Source organism: Canis aureus, chromosome 8 (assembly GCF_053574225.1).
Source record: "Canis aureus isolate CA01 chromosome 8, VMU_Caureus_v.1.0, whole genome shotgun sequence".
In the NCBI taxonomy this organism is placed as follows: domain Eukaryota; kingdom Metazoa; phylum Chordata; class Mammalia; order Carnivora; family Canidae; genus Canis; species Canis aureus.
In genome coordinates, this window is record NC_135618.1 from 36,939,027 (window position 1) to 36,961,706 (window position 22,680).

Here is a 22,680-nt window from a genome sequence, read left to right on the forward strand (position 1 = left end):
TTTTTGGAGATTCTTAATTTATTAGTTGCAGGAAAAAAAGACTAGTGCACAGAAGGGTCAGATAGTCCAAAATGCTTCTGTCAGACCAGAGAAACAGTAGGGCAACCCCAGAGTCCTGCTGGAAGGATGGAGACAGCTACCTTTTGCTAGTCTAGGAAGAGAGGGCAAAACCCACTCTGTTGGCAGCCATATCAAAGACTGTGTAATATTCCCTGAGGAAGACATCTCCCAGAATCCACAGAGGCTGCCCATTGGGGGAGGGCAGGTAGGTGACTTCAATCCCGAGTGTGCAGTAGCCATTGTTCTGAAAATACAAAGAACATGAGGATATAACCAGGTAAATGGAAAGGCCTTTCCCCACAGGAACTTCCCACCCTATATTCCATGACACCTATAGGGTCTCTGGCCTCTTGTTCACCCTCAGCCCTGCCACTGATGACTTCCCATAGGTGCCCAGATGTGAGCTGGGACACAGAATGGCATTTTGGGTCATCCAATCCCATATTCATGGAGCCTGGGGTGTATACATACATTAAGAACATAGGTAGATGGAGGCAGAGGTAAAGGTGACCCGCTGATGACAAAGGTGATGGTGGGCATGCTCTGTATGGAGTTGCAGTTGACCACAAACTGAGAGAGAAGATAAGCAGAACTGTAGAGTGGCAGGGGACTGAGGGCCCAGACAAAGGTCCTGAGTTCCCCTTTCCCAGTGAAGCCATCTTCCTGACCTTCCAGCAGACGTTGGTTGAGAGCATGGAAGGCAAAGCCCAATTCACAGGCACAACACTGACCAGGTGCTTCCGCTTTCCTGGGCCTCCTTGGACACATCTCAGCTCCAAGATTCCAAGATCTTAGTTGTACTTTTATGGCCATAATGAGTTAGACTCTTTTCAGATCACAGGATTCTACTGCCAGAATGTACCACTTACAGAGAAGCATGGGCACACCCTGTGGAACTGTGCTTTTGAAAATTCATACCCACACTTGTGTGTACCTGTCAATATACTACACACACACACACACACACACACACACACTGAAGAATCAAGATTTACTCTGACTATACTAGACTCTTGCATGCAGGAGGAGCAAACTACAGAAGTGTATATAAAGGGATCTGGGGTAGGCACAGGAGGCTGCACAGAGTAAAAGCCAAAGGAGAACTCTTAGACAAGAAAAAAACCCAAGTGGAATGGACAAATGGAATATGCCTGGCTCTGTTGCATATAGTCAAATGACAGTGGCCACATCAAGGTGAGATGTGTTCGTAAGGCTTGCCCAGGAATAGTCACCCCTCTTGACAACCATTCAGCCCATACTTACGGTATGGAGTTGGAATTATTCCCTCCCCATACCCATTCTTGCGTTGAGGGTTCATGATTGAAAGAACATGGTGTTCCCCACCTGTTATATCTGACCAGGGGGACAGTTCTCTACCATTTCTTCCTCTTGTCTCTCATGAACTCATTCCACTCAGGCTCCTATGCTGAGGCTGCCTGGATGTGCGAGGAACCTTTCTTCTGGGTACTCACATTGCCACTTTGATCTTGCTGGGCTCCTGTTGCCTTCACAAAGGAGTCCAAGTACTGCTGAGGAACAGTCAGTGGGAAGGTTCCTGTATCCACGATGCCTTGACAGCCCTGAGAGCACAAGCCAGTGGCCTGGTTACCGATGAGAAACCTGAGGGGAACACCAATACAAAAAGAGTCAGGTGTTTCTAGGGATAACTGGGTGACACAGTCAGTTAAGAGACTGACTGGTTTTAGTCTGGGTCATGACCTCAGGGTCAGGAAATTGAGCCCTGGCCGAAGAGGAAGAGGACTCTGATGAAGAGAGTGATCATGAGATGAGTGAGCAGGAAGAGGAGCTCGAGGATGACCCCAGTGTGGTCAAAGACTATAAAGACCTGGAAAAAGTAGTGCAGTCTTTCCGGTATGATGTTATCTTAAAGACAGGCCTAGATGTTGGAAGAAACAAAGTAGAAGATGCATTCTACAAAGGTGAACTCAGGCTGAATGGGGAAAAATTATGGAAGAAAAGCAGAACGGTAAAAGTGAGAGATACATTGGATCTTCTAATTGGAGAGTATAAAGAAGCTGAAACAGAGACGTCATGAGAGTTCTTCTGAAAAAAGTGTTGGAGGAGAAAACGGAAAGTGAAAAGTACAGAGTGGTCCTACGCCGGTGGAAAAAGTTAAAAAGTTGCCTAAAAAGAGTATGTCTAAATAAATGGATTGCTTTTTACAGATAAGGCTGCTTTCTAGTGATGGGAGAAAGGGCCGGCTTCAAGAGGACATTTTTATCAAAATAAAGTTCTCTTACCTTCACTGGAATCTGCTGAGCTGTTTTAGGGAAATTGGGATCCAGAGCTTGGAGACACTGCCCATGGCCTGGATTCTTCTCCAGGGCTTGATTTGTGCTCATTTTGACCTCGTTTTGGCCTCGTGAGCGTGAATGAGATGTGTGCTGAATGAACTAACCCCAGAGAGGGTTTTAATGACTAGCCTGCTGTTTCCCACATTAACTACCTCGGGAGTCTGTGTAAAATAAACTGGCCTTGTTTGTGCTTTCAAAAAAAAAAAAGGAAATTGAGCCCTGCATCAGGCTCCATGCTCAGTGTGGAGTCTGCATGGGATTCTCTTCACCCTCTGCCCCTTAACCCTGCTCTCTCTCTCTCTCTCTCTCTCTGAAATCATTCAATCTTTATTTTTATTTTATTTTATTTTTTATTTTATTTATTTTATTTATTTTTTAATAAATTTATTTTTTATTGGTGTTCAATTTGCCAACATATAGAATAACACCCAGTGCTCATTCCATCAAGTGCCCACCTCAGTGCCCATCACCCAGTCACCCCCACCCCCAGCCCACCTCTCCTTCCACCACCCATAGTTCGTTTCCCTGAGTTAGGAGTCTTTCATGTTCTGTCTCCCTTTCTGACATTTCCCACTTATTTTTTCTCCTTTCCCCTTTATTCCCTTTCACTATTATTTATATTCCCCAAATGAGTGAGACCATATGTTTGTCCTTCTCCAATTGACTCACTTCACTCAGCATAATACCCTCCAGTTCCATCCACGTTGAAGCAAATGGTGGGTATTTGTCATTTCTAATGGCTGAGTAATATTCCATTGTATACATAAACCACATCTTCTTTATCCATTCATCTTTCAATCTTTTTTTTTAAAGAGAGGGTCAGGCACTTTTGCCATAAATAAGTCTGACATTCACCCCAATGTCCAACCCTACAGCTCTGAAAATATGCCACTTCCAAAAATCCAGGCTATATCTTGACACTGTATTCCATGTAATAATTCAGTGTCTTTGTGACTATTGGAGTAATATTCTCAGTTTTGCTCTGGTAACCCCTCCAGCTCTGACTGAAAGCACTGGGGAGGTAGGGACTGTGTCTTATCCTCTTTACTCTGCCTATATGAGGCCCAGAACATAGTGCCAAATGTAACTAGCACTGGTAATCACTTAATAAATACACATTGGCCATCTACTATGTAAAAGGCACTCTTACAAGAATTATGATGATATAAAGAGGAGTAAATTGTATTCACTGTGTTCAAAGACTGCATTCTAATGACATGAGATAACACCGTACATGAGGCACAACACGATAGGACAGCAGCTGATGATCTCCATAATCTAGTCCTATGTGATTCAGTTCCTGATTCCTCATTCAGCTTTTTCTGCAGCTCTACTCTTCCTCTTCACTCCATTTATATTTTGAGCACGGTTGGTGAATCAAGGCACTTGGATATAATGGTGAACAAGATAGACACCACAAACCTAACAGAAACACACAAATGGTACTTAATTGTAGTCCTGGTGAGTGCCATGAAAAAAATAAGGAGGCCAGAGAAGAGGGGACTTGATCTACTATGGGTGTGAGAAGTAGTCGGTCAGACAAGGATTTTTCAGAGAAGAGATGCTTAAAGGGTGAGTGCCATTGGTCCAAGTGACAAGACCCCTCTATTCCAGGCACAGAAAACTACTTGCCAGATATTCAACTGCTTATCTCCCTGTCTATTCATGCACATTGGGCTGGTGTCCCTGTGGCTACCCTGAAATGAGGAGATACAAGTTGGGATACACGCCAGTAATACTATGGGACTGAAAGAGAGATTGGGCCCCTAAGAGACCTTTTCGAGGGAGAGAGGACTTCATCTGGGCTCAGAAGGATGCACCCAGGACATGAGGGGGGCACTTCAGGTGATATAGTCAAAAGAGAAGCAGCAAGAGAGTCATGGCAAGGTGCAAGGACATGGTGAAGTCTGTGCTGCACATCAGGAAGTGGTGGGAAGGCTGTACCTGTAGGAAGTGCCCTGCTGTTATATATGGTCTTGAGTATAGGCCAAAGAAGTGTATCTTTAATTGGCAGTGATGGAGATTTCCTGAAGGCCTGGAGTGTAGAAGTAACTGAGTCATAGTCCTGAGCTATGGGATCAGATATCTCTGGGCTCAAATTTGGAAATTTGTGAAATGTATGACTTTGGATAAGTTACTTAACCTCTGAGCCCTGATTTCTTTATCTGTGCAATGAAATATACTACTGACCACCTTATAGTGCTGCAGTGAAATACACATACAATAATATATATAAAATATTTAGCACAGTATCTGGCACATAGAAAACATCGATGACAGCTATTACTCTTACTTATGAAGGACTTGGTAAAGATTGTGCTACTTGAGATAATGAAGCTTCAGGGAACAAAGACATGGGTTCACAGAAGTCTAGGAATGACCAACCTGCTGGCATGACAAGGCTCAATGACAAGTCAAAAAGTTTAGTCTAGAGCTAGATGTCAGAGTCTACTGAGCTCCTGGAATAATGAGCATGAGGATTTGCTGATTCTTTATGAAGTTTGTGCCAATGCAAGAACAGGAAATATTGTCGCACTGGAGGAACACTCTAGGGGTATCCACAATCCATAAGAATTTTCCTCTGTACTTACTCATCGATGGCAACCTGCCAGTACATTTCCCGAGTGACTGGAGCCCAGACGATCTCACCAGAATAAAACTGTGTGTCCACACCTCCCAGGATGAGCTCTCCACCATACTCATAGGTTGGTTGGCTGGGGAGAAAAGGAGAAGAGCACAAGTTCTTCCCATAACTCACATAGTTTCAGGCAGCTCCTCCCTCCGCTTTAACTATCCCTCTGTCTTTCAGACACAGAGGAACCACAGCACAAGGGGTATCATCCTCTGACCTGCTCTCAGACTCTACCAGGCTCAAGGCACAAGGGAGAAGAGGCTCCTCAGAGGAACACCCAGAATATCAGAGAACTGGAAACACAGACTATTCCCATAAAAGAGGAGATGGAATTGGAAACTAGGCCTGTGAAAACAAACTATCAAAGCATTCCAGAGAAACTCTCCTGGGGTCAGAGTGAGAACAAGAAGAAATACCTCAGGGAGCACCTGGGATGGGGCCTGACAGAGAGAGAGAGAGAGAGAGAGAGAGAGAGAGAATGAGATCTAGTGTGCAGTCAAGAGGATACTCCTGTCGTGCTCATGTTGGTAACTAGACACAGTGCCTGGCTGGCTCAGTTCGTTAAATGTCTGCCTTTGGGGTTCAGGTCACAAACCTGGTATCCTGGAATTGAACCCTGCATCAGGTTCCCTGCTCCATGAGGAGTCTGCTTCTCCCTCTCCCTCTGCCCCGCTGCTGCTCATGCTCTCTCTCTAATAAATAAACAAATGTTTTTTTTAAAGTTCATAAGTAGACAGTATTAAAAGGATTTGGGTCTCTTCTCTCCCCTACTCTGGGCCTGCCACTCACTGAAGAAAGACATTTGGACCAAGCACCCTGAGGATTGTTGTTCAGGAAAAAAGATTCAGTGAGTAAAGTTTGCCATGAAAGCTCAAGGCTACTAGAGTAGGAAGAGTACTGGATTTGTGACCAAGATATTTGCATTTGAGTCATGGCTTCATATCTACATTGAGTTAGTGGGTGACCTTGACATAGATCACATGTTTGAGCCTGAATTTCTTTTCTGGCAAAAAGAATCCAACAGAATTTTTGAGATGTTATTTGACGTTATTACTATGAGAACACTTTGGAAAGTCAGACATATATTGCAATATCGTTGCATTGTTGTTCTCTTTCCTAGCAAGTTATCACCAGGCTTGTTCTATAGCTCTACAATTGTACAAAGCTAATGAAATAACTTTAAATTTATTCATCAAAATCTGAGACACTATAGTTCATTTTAAAGAAAAGAATCATCTTATGGTTTATGGCCTGAATTTAAAATACTTCTAGTGTATTTAAAGTAAAATTCCCTCCAAAATGAAATAATAAAATTTCAGAGATGCATGAATTTCATAGAGCAACTTATACTCATTGTATCAGGAAACTTTGAGACCTCAGCCCTGAAGGCACACACAGCACCTCATTTGCTGAAAACTACCCAGGGCAAGGGTACTTACGGAGAGAAATAGAAACTGAAGATGGGCTGGGTGAGCTGGCCCTGCTGCATCATGTTCTGCAGGACTGTTGGGCCATTATCTACTGCCAGGTTGGAGTAGGCCATTCCCAGGATACCATCAAAATATGAATAGTAAAATGGGTAGTTGGGTTCATTCTCACTCATGCCAAAGAGCTGGTTATGGATGACAATGTTCTGAACCTGGGACAATCAGAAAGAAAAGATTGACAATTCAGGGGGGCAAATCCTTCCCAGACGTAGGTGCCCAGAGAATGGAATTAAGACCCTTTATTGGGAGAGGACCCTTTTTTGGGAGAGGAGGTTGGCTTCTTTCACAATTAGCACAATCATGGGGTAGGGTATGTAAAATGAAAGAACAAGAGCATCATTCAATGATGTGTGTCTTGGAAAGAAGAGTGCAAGTATTGAGGAAGTGTTGTGCAGTTAGTTTCCACTTCCATGGACAGTGAAAGGACAGTGGCGGGTTTTATATTGAACAATCCAGGGATCCCTGGGTGGCGCAGTGGTTTGGCGCCTGCCTTTGGCCCGGGGCGCGATCCGGGAGACCCGGGATCGAATCCCACATCGGGCTCCTGGTGCATGGAGCCTGCTTCTCCCTCTGCCTGTGTCTCTGCCTCTCTCTCTCTCTGTGACTATCATAAATAAATAAATAAAAAAGGATAATTATTATATTGAACAATCCACCTGCACAAATGACATAGAAACTGTGGGTGATTGATGTAAAGAAAAGAAAATACTGAAAGGAAAGTCTTCAAATACCTAGAGTGAAATCATGTGGAAAAGAAAGCAGATGTACTCCATGTGGCTGCAGAGGGCACGTTAAGAACACGGAACACAGTCACAGGGAAGCACAATGTAAAGAGTCTGCTGCGATCAGGACTGCTTGGGGGAGAGGTGGCAACTTTTGTTTTGGGAGAAAGGTTTAATTAGATGGCCTTTGGCATCCTTTCCCACAATTAGCTTCTGGGAATTTGTACCTATTTAGTAATCATGAGACTCTCTGATAGATGAAGGCTCTAGAAAAGGGGAATCAAAGAGCAGACCCACAGAAGTATGAAAACAGCACTTACAGTCACAGTGTCATATCCCAGGAGCACAGTCAGGCTCCCAAAACCATAGGCCAGTGTATAGGTTTGCTCGCTGCTTTGGTAGGTGGAGGATCTGCTGGGGTTGAACCTGTTGTGATTGGCTGTGTAAGATTAGAATGGAATGTTAATGTCAATACACTTTCCAAAAAACTTGGAGGACATCTATCTTTGATGGCCTAAGACCATCAGACCAAGCCTGAGATTGGGCCTCAGCCTCAGATCCTTTATGCTGGAGACAATCTGTGGCCCCGAAAAGACTGTCCCCTTGGGAAACAGATGCTGCCCTAATTCCTTCCATTTCCTAAGGGATTGCTCAACACAAAAGTGCCAGGAATTGGGGCCAATAGGAGAAAGCTGAGGAAAGGGAACAATGTAGAAAGGAATGGAAGCTTTGGTCTATTTCTGCTGTCTCTCTCCAGAACTGTAGTACTTGTGAAATCTAGACCAAGGCAAGATTTCCAGATGGTCTGAATTTAAGGAGGATGATATCAAGGGTATGCACTGGGAACTTGGGACTTTGATGCTGAGTTTGTGATCAATTCTGACTTTGCCCCACCCTCTTCTCCTATCTATGGGTGGGTGGTGATGGTGGTATACTCACAGCAGGCCTGGCTCTGGCAGTAGGTGGAGGGCACCCACAGGTTGGAGGAGCCCGTATCAAAGAGGATCAGGAAATTTTGTGGTGGTGTCCCAATGCTGATCTCTCCAAAGTAGTAGGACTGCAAAGACAAAAGATTGTCACTCTCATTCAGCTGCCAAGTCTTGTCTTGAATAGGGAGAGGTTGACTCACTAGAAGCAACATTTGTCCAAATCACTTCCTTGGGGGAGTTAATAACTTCTCCTTCCACAAGGTCTCCTTCCTATCTGGAGCTATATTCAATATTTCCGATTTTTGTCCCTAATTACAAGCCTGTGACTAGCTGAGTCTGGCAAGACGATATCACTTCCAAAGCTTTTTGTACATTGTATCACATAATACCTCCATGGATTTATCATTCTGTGCCAGAACATGCAAAGTTGGAGAAGCAATCACTTTTTTCTTCACTCCCAGTGTCCATCCATCCTCCCCATTTCTCTCTCTCTCTCACACACACACACACACACACACACACACACACACACACCCCTCTTTCTCTTCCAGTGTTAGATATTTCCCCACCATTCTTCTCCTTCTGGTCACGCAGTAGCTAAGGCCCCCGGAAACCTAGAATGAGACGTAGCATGGAAAGCAAAAAGGTAACTTCACTGAGACACAGTTTCAGTTCTAAGTGAATTCGGGCCAGCCACGTCACTTACCTGCCTCTTCCTACACATCTATAAGAAAGGGGAAGTCCAAGTAGGAAATCCCTAGGGTGGCTTCTAGATCTGACACGCATGTAACACCTCACTAAAGACAGCCTACAGGACACCAGTATGATGAGATGCCCTGAGCAGACACTGCAGCCTAAAGAATGTTCAAATACTTGCTCTGAGTACCAGTGTATGTTTCCAAAAGAGAAGATATATAGCAGCTGGGGCCACTGGAGATTTTGCCTGGCAGCTTTGCACGTGCTCTCCTTCTTTCCCCTGCAGCTCAACACTGGGACTTCCTTCCTGGCCCTCTCAACTGACTTGAATATGTCACTGTAAATCTCTTAACCATATAAAGAGAGCTTTAGAGAATGAGCCAGTAATGAGAGGAAAGAAGGAAGGAAAGGAAATACTATAGTGTCAGGTGGTACCAACTCATTATCCAGATACTTTCCATAGGAAGGTGAGACATAGGTTTAGTAAAAAGACCAAAATCAGAGCTAATGGGAGGTCTAAATAGTACCAAGAGTGCTTATTAGCCAAAGGTTATGGACATTACCTCCCCCTTCACTTACATCCAGGTAGTTGGTGAAGGGCTCATAAGCAACAGCATCATTATTGAAAAGATACTTGGCAGCTGGGTCAACCTTTGGGTGGTTCCTCAGGAATGTCTCTAGGACACCCCGCTCTTCCATCACCTGGCGGATGGACTTGCCTTTCTTCAGGATAATTCTGTGGAGAATAGGCAATAAAAGGAGTGAGCTTCACCTTTCCCATTATAGCAATCCCTTCAATGACCTGATCTGAAGTTTCCAAACCTCCCTAGTCCTCTTAGAAGAGCCTCTTATAAGAAATCCTCCTGGATTTTAGTGAGTTCTGACCACTGCAGTCACTCCAGCATTTCCAGCAGCATTCCTAGCCTGAAAATCCACTACAAGGTATATATGGGGTTTCCTGCTCATATTGTTTCCAAGGAATAAATTTCTGTTTATCCAAAGTCCCTCCTATAAACTTGAGACATGAGCCCTGTATCCCTCTTTCTTAGCCAACAAAACACCAACGTACCTTTAAAAACATACACACACACCACACACACACCTACATACTCATCATCATCATCATCATCATCATCATCCATTTTAAGTCTTTGGTCCCTGTGGTTTTAGGGTTCATGTACCAAGACACAATCTGCCCGCTTTTCCATGAGATCTGCAGGGGAAGGCCTTTGCTCTACCCCAGCTTCTGATGCTGCCTTGGGGCTGAATATCACTGTAAAGCTGAATCCCTATACACACCTTTCCACACCCTCTGAGAGGTGTAGGCAAACCAAAACCAAGACCAGGATCTTCATGGTGCTGATTTCTGTGGCCCACAGACACACAGGACACAGTGGCACACCCAAGAGTTGGAACAGACAGAGGGAGATTGAGTCTCTCTTTTATACCCTGATCTCCCTGCACTTTCCCCCTGTTGGCATGTGGGCTTCTTAGCCTTGTACCAGCCTGTGCTCCTACACATCCATGGGTTCTGTTTGTTTTTCCTTCTGGCAAACACCTTGGCCTTTAATGTCCACTCTGCAGTCAATTTAAAAAGTGATTAGTGGCTTTGCTGATGGAATCCAAACGATATGATAACAAATGTGAAATGCACTGGGGACGAAGGATCCTGGTGCCCACATCTACTGGGAAATGGGTGCTGGCAACTTCTGCCAGAACAATCTGTTCTTTGGCTCCAAAGTCCATGTGCTTTCTGGAGATTTACAGTAGACTCTCCACTTCTGATTCCCCTTTTCCTTCCTGTTCCTCTCATCAGACTCATCTATAGTCTTCTGCTGTGATTCTCATAGCCCATGGCACTCTGATCTGTATTTTCTGTTTCTTAGTTCTCAATTAGCCAACGTTGATGGAAAGTCTACTCCATCTTAGTGCTTAGTGCTCACTTCTGCACTAAGCTCTGGAAGTACAAAGAAATTTCAGAAATGGTCCTGCAAAGTCGGCATCCTGCCTAATGACTGACACATAATCTAATTACAAGATGATGTGATGGCTCTACCATCCAAACATGTGTTGAATGATTGAGAGTGATAAGGACAGTATTCATGAAGCAAGCACAGACAAGAGGTGATAGCTCCTGGGGGGGATGGAAAAGCTTCAGGGAAGAGGTTACATTTGAGTTAGGATCTTGCAGGATGATAGATGAGAGAGTGAGGAAAGTGGAAAAGCCACTGGAGGCAGAGGCAAAGCCTGAGCAATGGCACCCAGGAGTGCAGTTTGTGTCACGAAGTCAGAAAACACTGTGACCAGTGTGGCCAGAAGAGCAATTCCCAACATGGCCTCTGCAAGCCAAGACCCACCCACAGGACCGGCACTGGGTTTTCTCAGTCCTCCTCATGACAATTAGCTCTGGAAATTATTTTCTTTTTTTTATTTGGAAATTATTTTCTACTCAGGATTCCCTTGCAATGGAAAGCACTGTAAAAATAAAAGGAAAACTCTTGATTCTATAAAACTATATGAAAGCAGCATATATTCAGCATCCACAGAGTATTAACCTGTCTTCCATCAAACTATTTATTATGCCTCATACTGGTGGAGCACACCCTGGAGCACCTGGATAAAACTTCTGGAGCACATCACTAGGTGTTCACAGGGGCGTGACTGGATGGTGAGGTGGACCTCGTACGTCAGGCCAAGCAACATGGACTTTATTCCTTAAGCAGTAAGGAGCCATTGATTTTTTTTTAATCCCAGAAATGACACACTCAATGCCTTCTAGCTACCCTATGTACTAGTTTCTAGATTGGAGCCTTTTAGAAGATGTGGTAAAAGAGGCCAGTTTACAAAATGATTCCCTAAGTAAAGTTGTCATGGGCATGAGAGAAGTAACTGGAACTTTGTCATGAATCTACCTTGAAGCCTTTGAGCTATGCACAAATCCAGAGGGTTTCTAATTTCATATATATGATTTAATGCTTCTTTATAGAAACAAATTATTAGAGAGAAACTGGAAGATCTACAGAGGATATGCTTATACAACCCCCTCTTATCGCCCTTGGACCAGGCAAATATTTCATTTAACCATTGTAACCAGCTTAGAAGCTGATCTAACTTCCCAGAGATCACATAATCAAAGACGGAGCTGGGACTTCAAGCCTGGTTTGCCTGAACTGAACCTGTATCTAAGCCTGGGGTGTTCACGCTCTCTCTGCCTCAATTGCTCCAAATTATCAGCTTTAATGATAACTTCTTTATCCATTCATCTTTCTATGGACACCAAGGTCCTTCCAGGTTTGGCTATTGTGGACATTTCTGTTATAAACATTGGGGTGCAGGTGTCCTGCTGTTTCACTGCATCTGTATCTTTGGGGTAAATCCCCAGCAGTGCAATTGCTGGGTCGTAGGGCAGTTCTATTTTTAACTCTTTGAGGAACCTTCACACAGTTTTCCAGAGTGGCTGCACCAGTTCACATTCCCACCAACAGTGCAAGAGGGTTCTCCTTTCTTTACATGCTCTCCAATATTTGTTGTTTCCCATCTTGTTAATGTTCACCATTCTCACTGGTGTGAGGTGGTATCTCATTGTGGTTTTGAATTTTATTTCCCTGATGGCTAGTGATGCGGAGCATTTTTTCGTGTGCTTGTTGGCCATGTCTGTGTCTTCCTCTGTGAAATTCCTGTTCATGTCTTTTGCCCATTTCATGACTGGATTGTTTGTTTCTTGGCAGTTGAGTTTAATAAGTTCTTTATAGATCTTGGATACTAGCCGTTTATCTGAGATGTCATTTGCAAATATCTTCTCCCATTCCATAGGTTGTCTTTTAGTTTTGTTGACTGTTTCTTTTGCTGTGCAGAAGCTTCTTATGTTGATGAAGTCCCAATAATTCATTTTTGTTTTTGTTTCTCTTGCCTTCATAGATGTATCTTGCAAGAAGTTGCTGTGGCCAAGTTCAAAAAGGGTGTTGCCCGTGTTATCCTCTAGGATTTGGATGGATTCTTGTCTCACATTTAGATCTTTCATCCATTTTGAGTTTATTGTTGAGATGGTATCAACAAGGTATATTCTAACCTGGAGGTAGTTCAGGTGACCAGGGTGTAAGGCAGTGGATGGCATCACTTTAAAAAAGTAAAAAGGATTCTCCCCCCTGATGTAGATGAATCAATTGTAGAGGAATATGAAGAAGAAACTGATCATCTAGGGATGCCTTGGTGGCTCTGTGGTTGACCGTGTGTCTTTGGCTCAGGGTGTGATCCCGGGTCCTAGGATCGAGACCTGCATCAGGCTCCCTGAAAGGAGCCTGCCTCTCCCTCTGTCTATGTCTTCTCTGCCTCTCTCTCTCTCTCTCTGTCTCTCATGAATAAATAAATCTAAAAGAAAAGAAAAAAGAAAGAAAGAAAGAAGAAAGAAAGAAAAGAAAGAAAAGAAAAGAAAAGAAAGGAAAGAAAGAAAGAAAGAAAGAAAGAAGAAAGAAAGAAAGAAAGAAAGAAAGAAAGAAAGAAAGAAAGAAAGAAAGAAAGAAAGAAAGAAAGAAAATGTAATCCTGTATGCTGCTGCCTCCTGGTGGCAACATTCCTAACTTAACAGAAACAGGGTTCAGAAGCTCTCATGTTACTCTTCAAAAAACAAATGAGCACTGGGTGTTATTCTATATGTTGACAAATTGAACACCAATAAAAAATAAATTTATATAAAAAATCTATTCTAAACAGAAACAAAAACAAAAAACAAATGAGAGCAATTGTAAATGGGATTGACTGCTTAATTTCTCTTTCTTCAGTCTCATTGTTAGTGTATAGAAATGCCATTGATTTCCGGGCATTGATATTTTATCTTGCCACACTCCCGAGTTGCTGTATGAGTTCTGGCAATCCTGGGGTGGAGTCTTTTGGGTTTTCTATGTACAGTATCATGTCATCTGCAAAGAGGGATAGTTTGAGTTCTTCTTTGCCAATTTGAATGCCTTTTATTTCCTTGTGTTGCCTGATTGCTGAGGCTACGACTTCTACTACTATGTTGAATAGCACTGGTTAGAGTGGACATCCCAGTCATGTTCCTGATCTTAGGGGAAAGGCTCCCAGTGTTTCCCCATTGAGAATGACATTTGCTGTGGGCTGTATGTAGAGGCTTTTAAGATACTGAGGAATGTTCCCTCTATCTCTACACTCTGATCAGGAATGGATGCTGTATTTTCTTAAATGCTTTCTCTGCATCTATTGAGAGGATCAATTGCACCCAAAAGCATAAGATGCCCAGGAATAAACCTAACCAAAGAGGCAAAGATCTATACCCTAAAAACTACAGAACACTTCTGAAAGAAATTGAGGAAGACACAAAGAGTTGGAAAAATATTCCATGCTCATGGATTGGCAGAATTAATATTGTGATAATATCAATGCTACCCAGGTTAATGTACACATTTAATGCAATCCCTATCAAAATACCATGGATTTTCTTCAGAGAGTTGGAACAAATCATCTTAAGATTTGTGTGGAATCAGAAAAGATCCCAAATAGCAGGGGAATATTAAAAAAGAAAACCAGAGCCAGGGGCATCACAATGCCACATTTCAGGTTGTACTACAAAGCTGTGGTCATCAAGACAGTGTGGTACTGGCATAAAAACAGACACATAGATCAATGGAACAGAATAGAGAATCCAGAAATGGGCCCTCCACTCTATGGTCAACTAATACTCCACAAAGCAGAAAGACTATCCACTGGAAAAAGGACCATCTCTTCAATAAATGGTGCTGGGAAAATTGGACAGCCACATGCAGAAGAATGAAACTAGATCATTCTCTTAAACCACATACAAAGATAAACTCGAAATGGATGAAAGATCTAAATGTGAGACAAGAATCCATCCAAATCCTAGAGGAGAACACGGGCAACACCCTTTTTGAACTTGGCCACAGCAACTTCTTGCAAGATACATCTATGAAGGCAAGGGAAACAAAAGCAAAAATGAATTATTGGGACTTCATCAAGATCAAAAGTATCTGCACAGCAAAAGAAACAGTCAACAAAACTAAAATACAACCTACAGAATGGGAGAAGATATTTGCAAATGACATCTCAGATAAACGGCTAGTATCCAAGATCTATAAAGAACTTATTAAACTCACCACCTAAGAAACAAACAATCCAATCATGAAATGGGCAAAAGACATGAACAGGAATTTCACAGAGGAAGACACAGACATGGCCAACAAGCACATGAAAAAATGCTCCGCATCACTAGCCATCAGGGAAATACAATTCAAAACCACAATGAGATACCACCTCACACCAGTGAGAATGGTGAACATTAACAAGACGGGAAACAACAAATGTTGGAGAGGATGTAAAGAAAGGAGAACCCTCTTGCACTGTTGGTGGGAATGTGAACTGGTGCAGCCACTCTGGAAAACTGTGTGAAGGTTCCTCAAAGAGTTAAAAATAGAACTGCCCTACGACCCAGCAATTGCACTGCTGGGGATTTACCCCAAAGATACAGATGCAGTGAAACGGCAGGACACCTGCACCCCAATGTTTATAGCAGCAATGTCCACAATAGCCAAACTGTGGAAGGAGCCTCGGTGTCCATCGACAGACGGTGGATAAAAAAGATGTGGTCTATGTATACAATGGAATATTACTCAGCCATTAGAAACGACGAATACCCACCATTTGCTTCAACCTGGATGGAACTGGAGGGTATTATGTTGAGTGAAATAAGTCAATCAGAGAAGGACAAACATTATATGTTCTCATTCATTTGGGGAATATAAAAAATAGTGAAAAGGAATAAAGGAGAAAGGAGAGAAAATGAGTGGGAAATATCAGTGAGGGTGATAGAACATGAGAGACACCTAACTTTGCGAAACAAAACAAGGGGTAGTTGAAGGGGAAGTGGGCAGGTGATGGGATGACTGGGTGATGGGCACTGAGGGGGGCATTTGACAGGATGAGCACTGGGTGATATGCTATATGTTGGCAAATCAAACTCCAATAAAAAATATATACAAAAACAAATGAGAAAGCTCCTCACATAGTGTCCACAGCTCACTTTCCCATGTGGAGACGACTGGTGCCTGCTCATTAGTCATACCCATTGAGCCTGTGTCCTGTCCCTGTCCACGCACATCCAACCTGCCAACCGTTCCTGGGATTTTTCCATCACCCACCTGTGCCTCTGACCTCTTGTCAACCCTTAACACTGCAGGCTCTCTTACTGTACTTACCAAGTCTTCTTTGCAGCAAGACATTGTTAGCACATAAGCTCTCTGAATCTGCTTCCTCAGCATGAGATGAGATGCTTGTGACTCACAATCGCTGGATTCTCTCAGAAGTATATGATTTGACTACTTGTCTTCTCTCTCCCACTAGCATTTAAGGTCTTGTAGAAGCCTGGGTCCTGAAATATCACTCATTGTCCTCTGCACAGCAGCCTCCACTCAGAATTATCTACCAGGAGAAGGCAGAGGGGAACACGATACATAGGCATCCATCTCTAGTTAGCAAGAGGTGCTTAGGGACCTTCTCTTCAAGGTACCTGATCTATTAGGAGATACAGTGTTAAAATTGTTCTTTGTAAATGCCAGTTTTTTTACAACATAAGTATATTATGTCTAATATGTCACATATCTGTAGGAAGTGATCACAGTTTAAAAAGACCTCTGTCATATTCAGTTTTCTTATCACAATATTTGAAGAGTTTACATAGTCAGGATGGAGGAATAGTGTTCAGTAGGTATTATTAAAATCCTTATGAATCAAAAATTCTTCAGTTTCTTGACTCGGGCATATGAGGTCTAGGTCAGAGCACACATCTAAAAAGACGGCATACATAAGACAAGGAATTAATCAGAAGTTGGGGTCCTAAGGGTCCTTAGTCTTAGGAAAAAATAGATCTTTAACTAAAAGCTACTAAGAAGTCCATCTGAAAAGCTTGGGTGTTAGATTTCAAATGATTGTGAGAGTCCCAAGAGAGTGAGAGATAATTCCTGAAAACAAACAAACAAACAAACAAACAAACAGAAAATGGTACCAAGACTGGGTTCATGGCCAACACAGCTAATGTTAAGTACCAAAGCTTAATATACATCCTATTATCTTGTCCCTTAAAATCAAATTCTTGCTTTTTTCCCATTTTGTGTGATTGGATTCAAGTCTGAAAGTTTTCAGTATAGGATCCTAATCTCTCAATGAACATCTTCCTGATACTCCAGCTCAAAGAAAGGGATACTGGCTGTAAAAATTATCTGGGTGGAATGATGAAAGCAGCAGGTGCAAGTCACCTTGGTCCTTTACTTCCCATAGGTCTCTTTCTACAACCTCAGTGAATGTGTCTTTAGGTAGCTGAACCCCACCCTCATCTTGGTTTTCTCCCTACTGTGGGCTTATTTCTATAGCTAAGGTAGTGAAACAATAGCTGATAAACAGTGTGGAGGACAAGGCAGGTCACCAAATGTGCCATTTTGGCATATTGATTATTAATAAGAGTTACTTAAGAAACAGTTGGTATAGGGACACTCAAACCCTCTTCTGTCCCTCTAAAAGCAGGAAACCAATCTCTCATATGAAAAATGCCCTCTCGGGATCCCTGGGTGGCGCAGTGGTTTGGCGCCTGCCTTTGGCCCAGGGCGCGATCCTGGAGACCCGGGATCGAATCCCACGTCAGGCTCCCGGTGCATGAAGCCTGCTTCTCCCTCTGCCTGTGTCTCTGCCTCTCTCTCTCTCTCTCTGTGACTATCCTAAATAAATACATAAAATATTAAAAAAAAAAGAAAGAAAAATGCCCGCTCTACTAGGAAGTAAAAACAAATCCTTATCACCAGAGATAGGGAATTTAAGCTGAGAAAGCTATAAATACAAATCTTATTTTTTCTAATCTACTACTTCACCCTAAATTCTGCTAAGAATTCCCTAATTAGGGCTTCTTAATATCTGTTTTCTTCTTTCACAAATTTATTTTCCATTGTCTAAACTCTACCTGCCTTGATCATTTCTTTAGGTCTCAATCTCATTATTGAGCCTCCATGAAACCTCATAAAACTTTGGGGTTTTTATCCTGTTAATTTGTTTCATGTAAATTTATTTTTTTAATTTATTTTTTATTGGTGTTCAATTTACTAACATACAGAATAACCCCCAGTGCCCGTCACCCATTCACTCCCACCCCCGCCCTCCTCCCCTTCTACCACCCCTAGTTCGTTTCCCAGAGTTAGCAGTCTTTACGTTCTGTCTCCCTTTCTGATATTTCCCACACATTTCTTCTCCCTTCCCTTATATTCCCTTTCACTATTATTTATATTCCCCAAATGAATGAGAACATATAATGTTTGTCCTTCTCCGACTGGCTTACTTCACTCAGCATAATACCCTCCAGTTCCATCCACGTTGAAGCAAATGGTGGGTATTTGTCACCTCTAATGGCTGAGTAATATTCCATTGTATACATAAACCACATCTTCTTTATCCATTCATCTTTCGTTGGACACCGAGGCTCCTTCCACAGTTTGGCTATCGTGGCCATTGCTGCTATAAACATCGGGGTGCAGGTGTCCCGGCGTTTCACTGCATTTGTATCTTTGGGGCAAATCCCCAACAGTGCAATTGCTGGGTCGTAGGGCAGGTATATTTTTAACTGTTTGAGGAACCTCCACACAGTTTTCCAGAGTGGCTGCACCAGTTCACATTCCCACCAACAGTGTATGAGGGTTCCCTTTTCTCCGCATCCTCTCCAACATTTGTTGTTTCCTGCCTTGTTAATTTTCCCCATTCTCACTGGTGTGAGGTGGTATCTCATTGTAGTTTTGATTTGTATTTCCCTGATGGCAAGTGATGCAGAGCATTTTCTCATGTGCATGTTGGCCATGTCTATGTCTTCCTCTGTGAGATTTCTCTTCATGTCTTTTGCCCATTTCATGATTGGATTGTTTGTTTCTTTGCTGTTGAGTTTAATAAGTTCTTTATAGATCTTGGAAACTAGCCGTTTATCTGAGATGTCATTTGCAAATATCTTCTCCCATTCTGTAGGTTGTCTTTGAGTTTTGTTGACTGTATCCTTTGCTGTTCAAATGCTTCTTATCTTGATGAAGTCCCAATAGTTCATTTTTGCTTTTCTTTCTTTTGCCTTCGTGGATGTATCTTGCAAGAAGTTACTATGGCCGAGTTCAAAAAGGGTGTTGCCTGTGTTCTTCTCTAGGATTTTGATGGAATCTTGTCTCACATTTAGATCTTTCATCCATTTTGAGTTTATCTTTGTGTATGGTGAAAGAGAGTGGTCTAGTTTCATTCTTCTGCATGTGGATGTCCAATTTTCCCAGCACCATTTATTGAAGAGACTGTCTTTCTTCCAATGGATAGTCTTTCCTCCTTTATCGAATATTAGTTTCCCATAAAGTTCAGGGTCCACTTCTGGATTCTCTATTCTGTTCCACTGATCTATGTGTCTGTTTTTGTGCCAATACCACACTGTCTTGATGACCACAGCTTTGTAGTACAACCTGAAATCTGGCATTGTGATGCCCCCAGATATGGTTTTCTTTTTTAAAATTCCCCTGGCTGTTCGGGGTCTTTTCTGATTCCACACAAATCTTAAAATAATTTGTTCTAACTCTCTGAAGAAAGTCCATGGTATTTTGATAGGGATTGCATTAAACGTGTATATTGCCCTGGGTAACATTGACATTTTCACAATATTAATTCTGCCAATCCATGAGCATGGAATATTTTTCCATCTCTTTGTGTCTTCCTCAATTTCTTTCAGAAGTGTTCTATAGTTTTTAGGGTATAGATCCTTTACATCTTTGGTTAGGTTTATTCCTAGGTATCTTATGCTTTTGGGTGCAATTGTAAATGGGATTGACTCCTTAATTTCTCTTTCTTCAGTCTCATTGTTAGTGTATAGAAATGCCACTGACTTCTGGGCATTGATTTTGTATCCTGCCACGCTACCGAATTGCTGTATGAGTTCTAGCAATCTTGGGGTGGAGACTTTTGGGTTTTCTATGTAGAGTATCATGTCATCGGCGAAGAGGGAGAGTTTGACTTCTTCTTTGCCAATTTGAATGCCTTTAATGTCTTTTTGTCGTCTGATTGCTGAGGCTAGGACTTCCAGTACTATGTTGAACAGCAGTGGTGAGAGTGGACATCCCTGTCTTGTTCCTGATCTTAGGGGAAAGGCTCCCAGTGCTTCCCCATTGAGAATGATATTTGCTGTGGGCTTTTCATAGATGGCTTTTAAGATGTCGAGGAATGTTCCCTCTATCCCTACACTCTGAAGAGTTTTGATCAGGAATGGATGCTGTATTTTGTCAAATGCTTTCTCTGCATCCAATGAGAGGATCATATGGTTCTTGGTTTTTCTCTTGCTGATATGATGAATCACATTGATTGTTTTACAACTGTTGAACCAGCCTTGTGTCCCGGGGATAAATCCTACTTGGTCATGGTGAATGATTTTCTTAATGTACTGTTGGATCCTATTGGCCAGTATCTTGTTGAGAATTTTTGCATCCATGTTCATCAGGGATATTGGACTATAATTCTCCTTTTTGGTGGGGTCTTTGTCTGGTTTTGGAATTAAGGTGATGCTGGCCTCATAGAACGAATTTGGAAGTACTCCATCTCTTTCTATCTTTCCAAACAGCTTTAGGAGAATAGGTATGGTTTCTTCTTTAAACGTTTGATAAAATTCCCCTGGGAAGCCATCTGGCCCTGGACTCTTGTGTCTTGGGAGGTTTTTGATGACTGCTTCAATTTCCTCCCTGGTTATTGGCCTGTTCAGGTTTTCTATTTCTTCCTGGTCCAGTTTTGGTAGTTTGTGGCTTTCCAGGAATGCGTCCATTTCTTCTAGATTGCCTAATTTATTGGCGTATAGCTGTTCATAATATGTTTTTAAAATCGTTTGTATTTCCTTGGTGTTGGTAGTGATCTCTCCTTTCTCATTCATGATTTTATTAATTTGAGTCTTCTCTCTCTTCTTTTTAATAAGGCTGGCTAATGGTTTATCTATCTTATTAATTATTTCAAAGAACCAACTCCTGGTTTTGTTGATCTGTTCCACAGTTCTTCTGGTCTCAATTTCGTTGAGTTCTGCTCGAATCTTTATTAACTCCCTTCTTCTCTTGGGTGTAGGATCTATTTGCTGTTTTTTCTCTAGCTCCTTTATGTGTAAGGTTAGCTTTTGTATTTGAGTTCTTTCCAGTTTTTGAATGGATGCTTGTATTGCGATGTATTTCCCCCTTAGGACTGCTTTTCCTGCATCCCAAAGATTTTGAACGGTTGTATCTTCATTCTCATTAGTTTCCATGAATCTTTTTAATTCTTCCTTAATTTCCTCGTTGACCCTTTCATCTTTTAGCAGGATGGTCCTTAACCTCCACGTGTTTGAAGTCCTTCCAAACTTCTTGTTGTGATTTAGTTCTAATTTCAGGGCATTATGGTCTGAGAATATGCATGGGACGATCCCAATCTTTTGGTATCGGTTCAGACCCGATTTGTGACCCAATATGTGGTCTATTCTGGAGAAAGTTCCATGTGTGCTTGAGAAGAATGTGTATTCAGTTGAGTTTGGATGTAAAGTTCTGTAGATATCTGTGAAATCCATCTGGTCCAGTGTATCATTTAAAGCTCTCGTTTCTTTGGAGATGTTGTGCTTAGAGGACCTATCGAGTATAGAAAGAGCTAGATTGAAGTCACCAAGTCTAAGTGTATTTTTATCTAAGTATTTCTTCACTTTGGTTAATAATTGATTGATATATTTGGCAGCTCCCACATTCGGGGCATATATATTGAGGATTGTTAAGTCCTCTTGTTGAATAGATCCTTTAAGTATGATATAGTGTCCCTCTTCATCTCTCACTACAGTCTTTGGGGTAAATTTTAGTTTATCTGATATAAGGATGGCTACCCCTGCTTTCTTTTGAGGACCATTCGAATGGTAAATGGTTCTCCAACCTTTTATTTTCAGGCTGTAGGTGTCCTTCTGTCTAAAATGAGTCTCTTGTAGACAGCAAATAGATGGGTCCTGCTTTTTTATCCAGTCTGAAACCCTGCGCCTTTTGATGGGGTCATTAAGCCCGTTTACATTCAGAGTCACTATTGAGAGATATGAGTTTAGTGTCATCATGATATCTATTCAGTCCTTGTTTTTGTGGACTGTTCCACTGAACTTCTTCTTAAAGGGGAATTTTATTATTTTTTTATTTTTTTTAATTTATTTTTTATTGGTGTTCAATTTACTAACATACAGAATAACCCCCAGTGCCCATCACCCATTCACTCCCACCCCCCACCCTCCTCCTTAAAGGGGAATTTTAAGAGTCCCCCTTAAAATTTCTTGCAGAGATGGTTTGGAGGTCACATATTCTTTCAGTTCCTGCCTGTCTTGAAGCTCTTTATCTCTCCTTCCATTTTGAATGAGAGCCTTGCTGGATAAAGTATTCTTGGTTGCATGTTCTTCTCATTTAGGACCCTGAATATATCCTGCCAGCCCTTTCTGGCCTGCCAGGTCTCTGTGGAGAGGTCTGCTGTTACCCTAATACTCCTCCCCATAAAAGTCAGGGATTTCTTGTCTCTTGCTGCTTTAAGGATCTTCTCTTTATCTTTGGAATTTGCAAGCTTCACTATTAAATGTCGAGGTGTTGAACGGTTTTTATTGATTTTAGGGGGGGATCTCTCTATTTCCTGGATCTGAATGCCTGTTTCCCTTCCCAGATTAGGAAAGTTTTCAGCTAGAATTTGTTCAAATACATATTCTGGCTCTCTGTCCCTTTTGGCGCCCTCGGGAACCCCAATTAAACGTAGGTTTTTCTTTCTCAGGCTGTCGTTTATTTCCCTTAATCTATCCTC

At 42.1% G+C, this 22,680-nt stretch overlaps 1 protein-coding gene and 1 pseudogene across 1 annotated transcript; one reads left to right on the top strand and one right to left on the bottom strand.

The window, feature by feature from the left end:
• On the bottom strand, positions 1 to 10,300 carry LOC144318694 (pepsin B). Its single transcript, XM_077905862.1, has 9 exons — positions 10,141 to 10,300; positions 9,421 to 9,577; positions 8,156 to 8,273; positions 7,537 to 7,655; positions 6,447 to 6,646; positions 4,967 to 5,089; positions 1,533 to 1,680; positions 532 to 630; positions 1 to 304 (listed from the first exon to the last, which is right to left on the bottom strand). The coding sequence occupies exons 1-9, from the start codon at positions 10,194 to 10,196 to the stop codon at positions 152 to 154; spliced, it is 1,173 nt and encodes a 390-aa protein (XP_077761988.1). The 5' UTR covers positions 10,197 to 10,300; the 3' UTR covers positions 1 to 151.
• LOC144318187 (mitochondrial transcription rescue factor 1 pseudogene) lies at positions 1,799 to 2,587 on the top strand (annotated as a pseudogene).
• Positions 10,301 to 22,680: the final 12,380 nt, after the last annotated feature.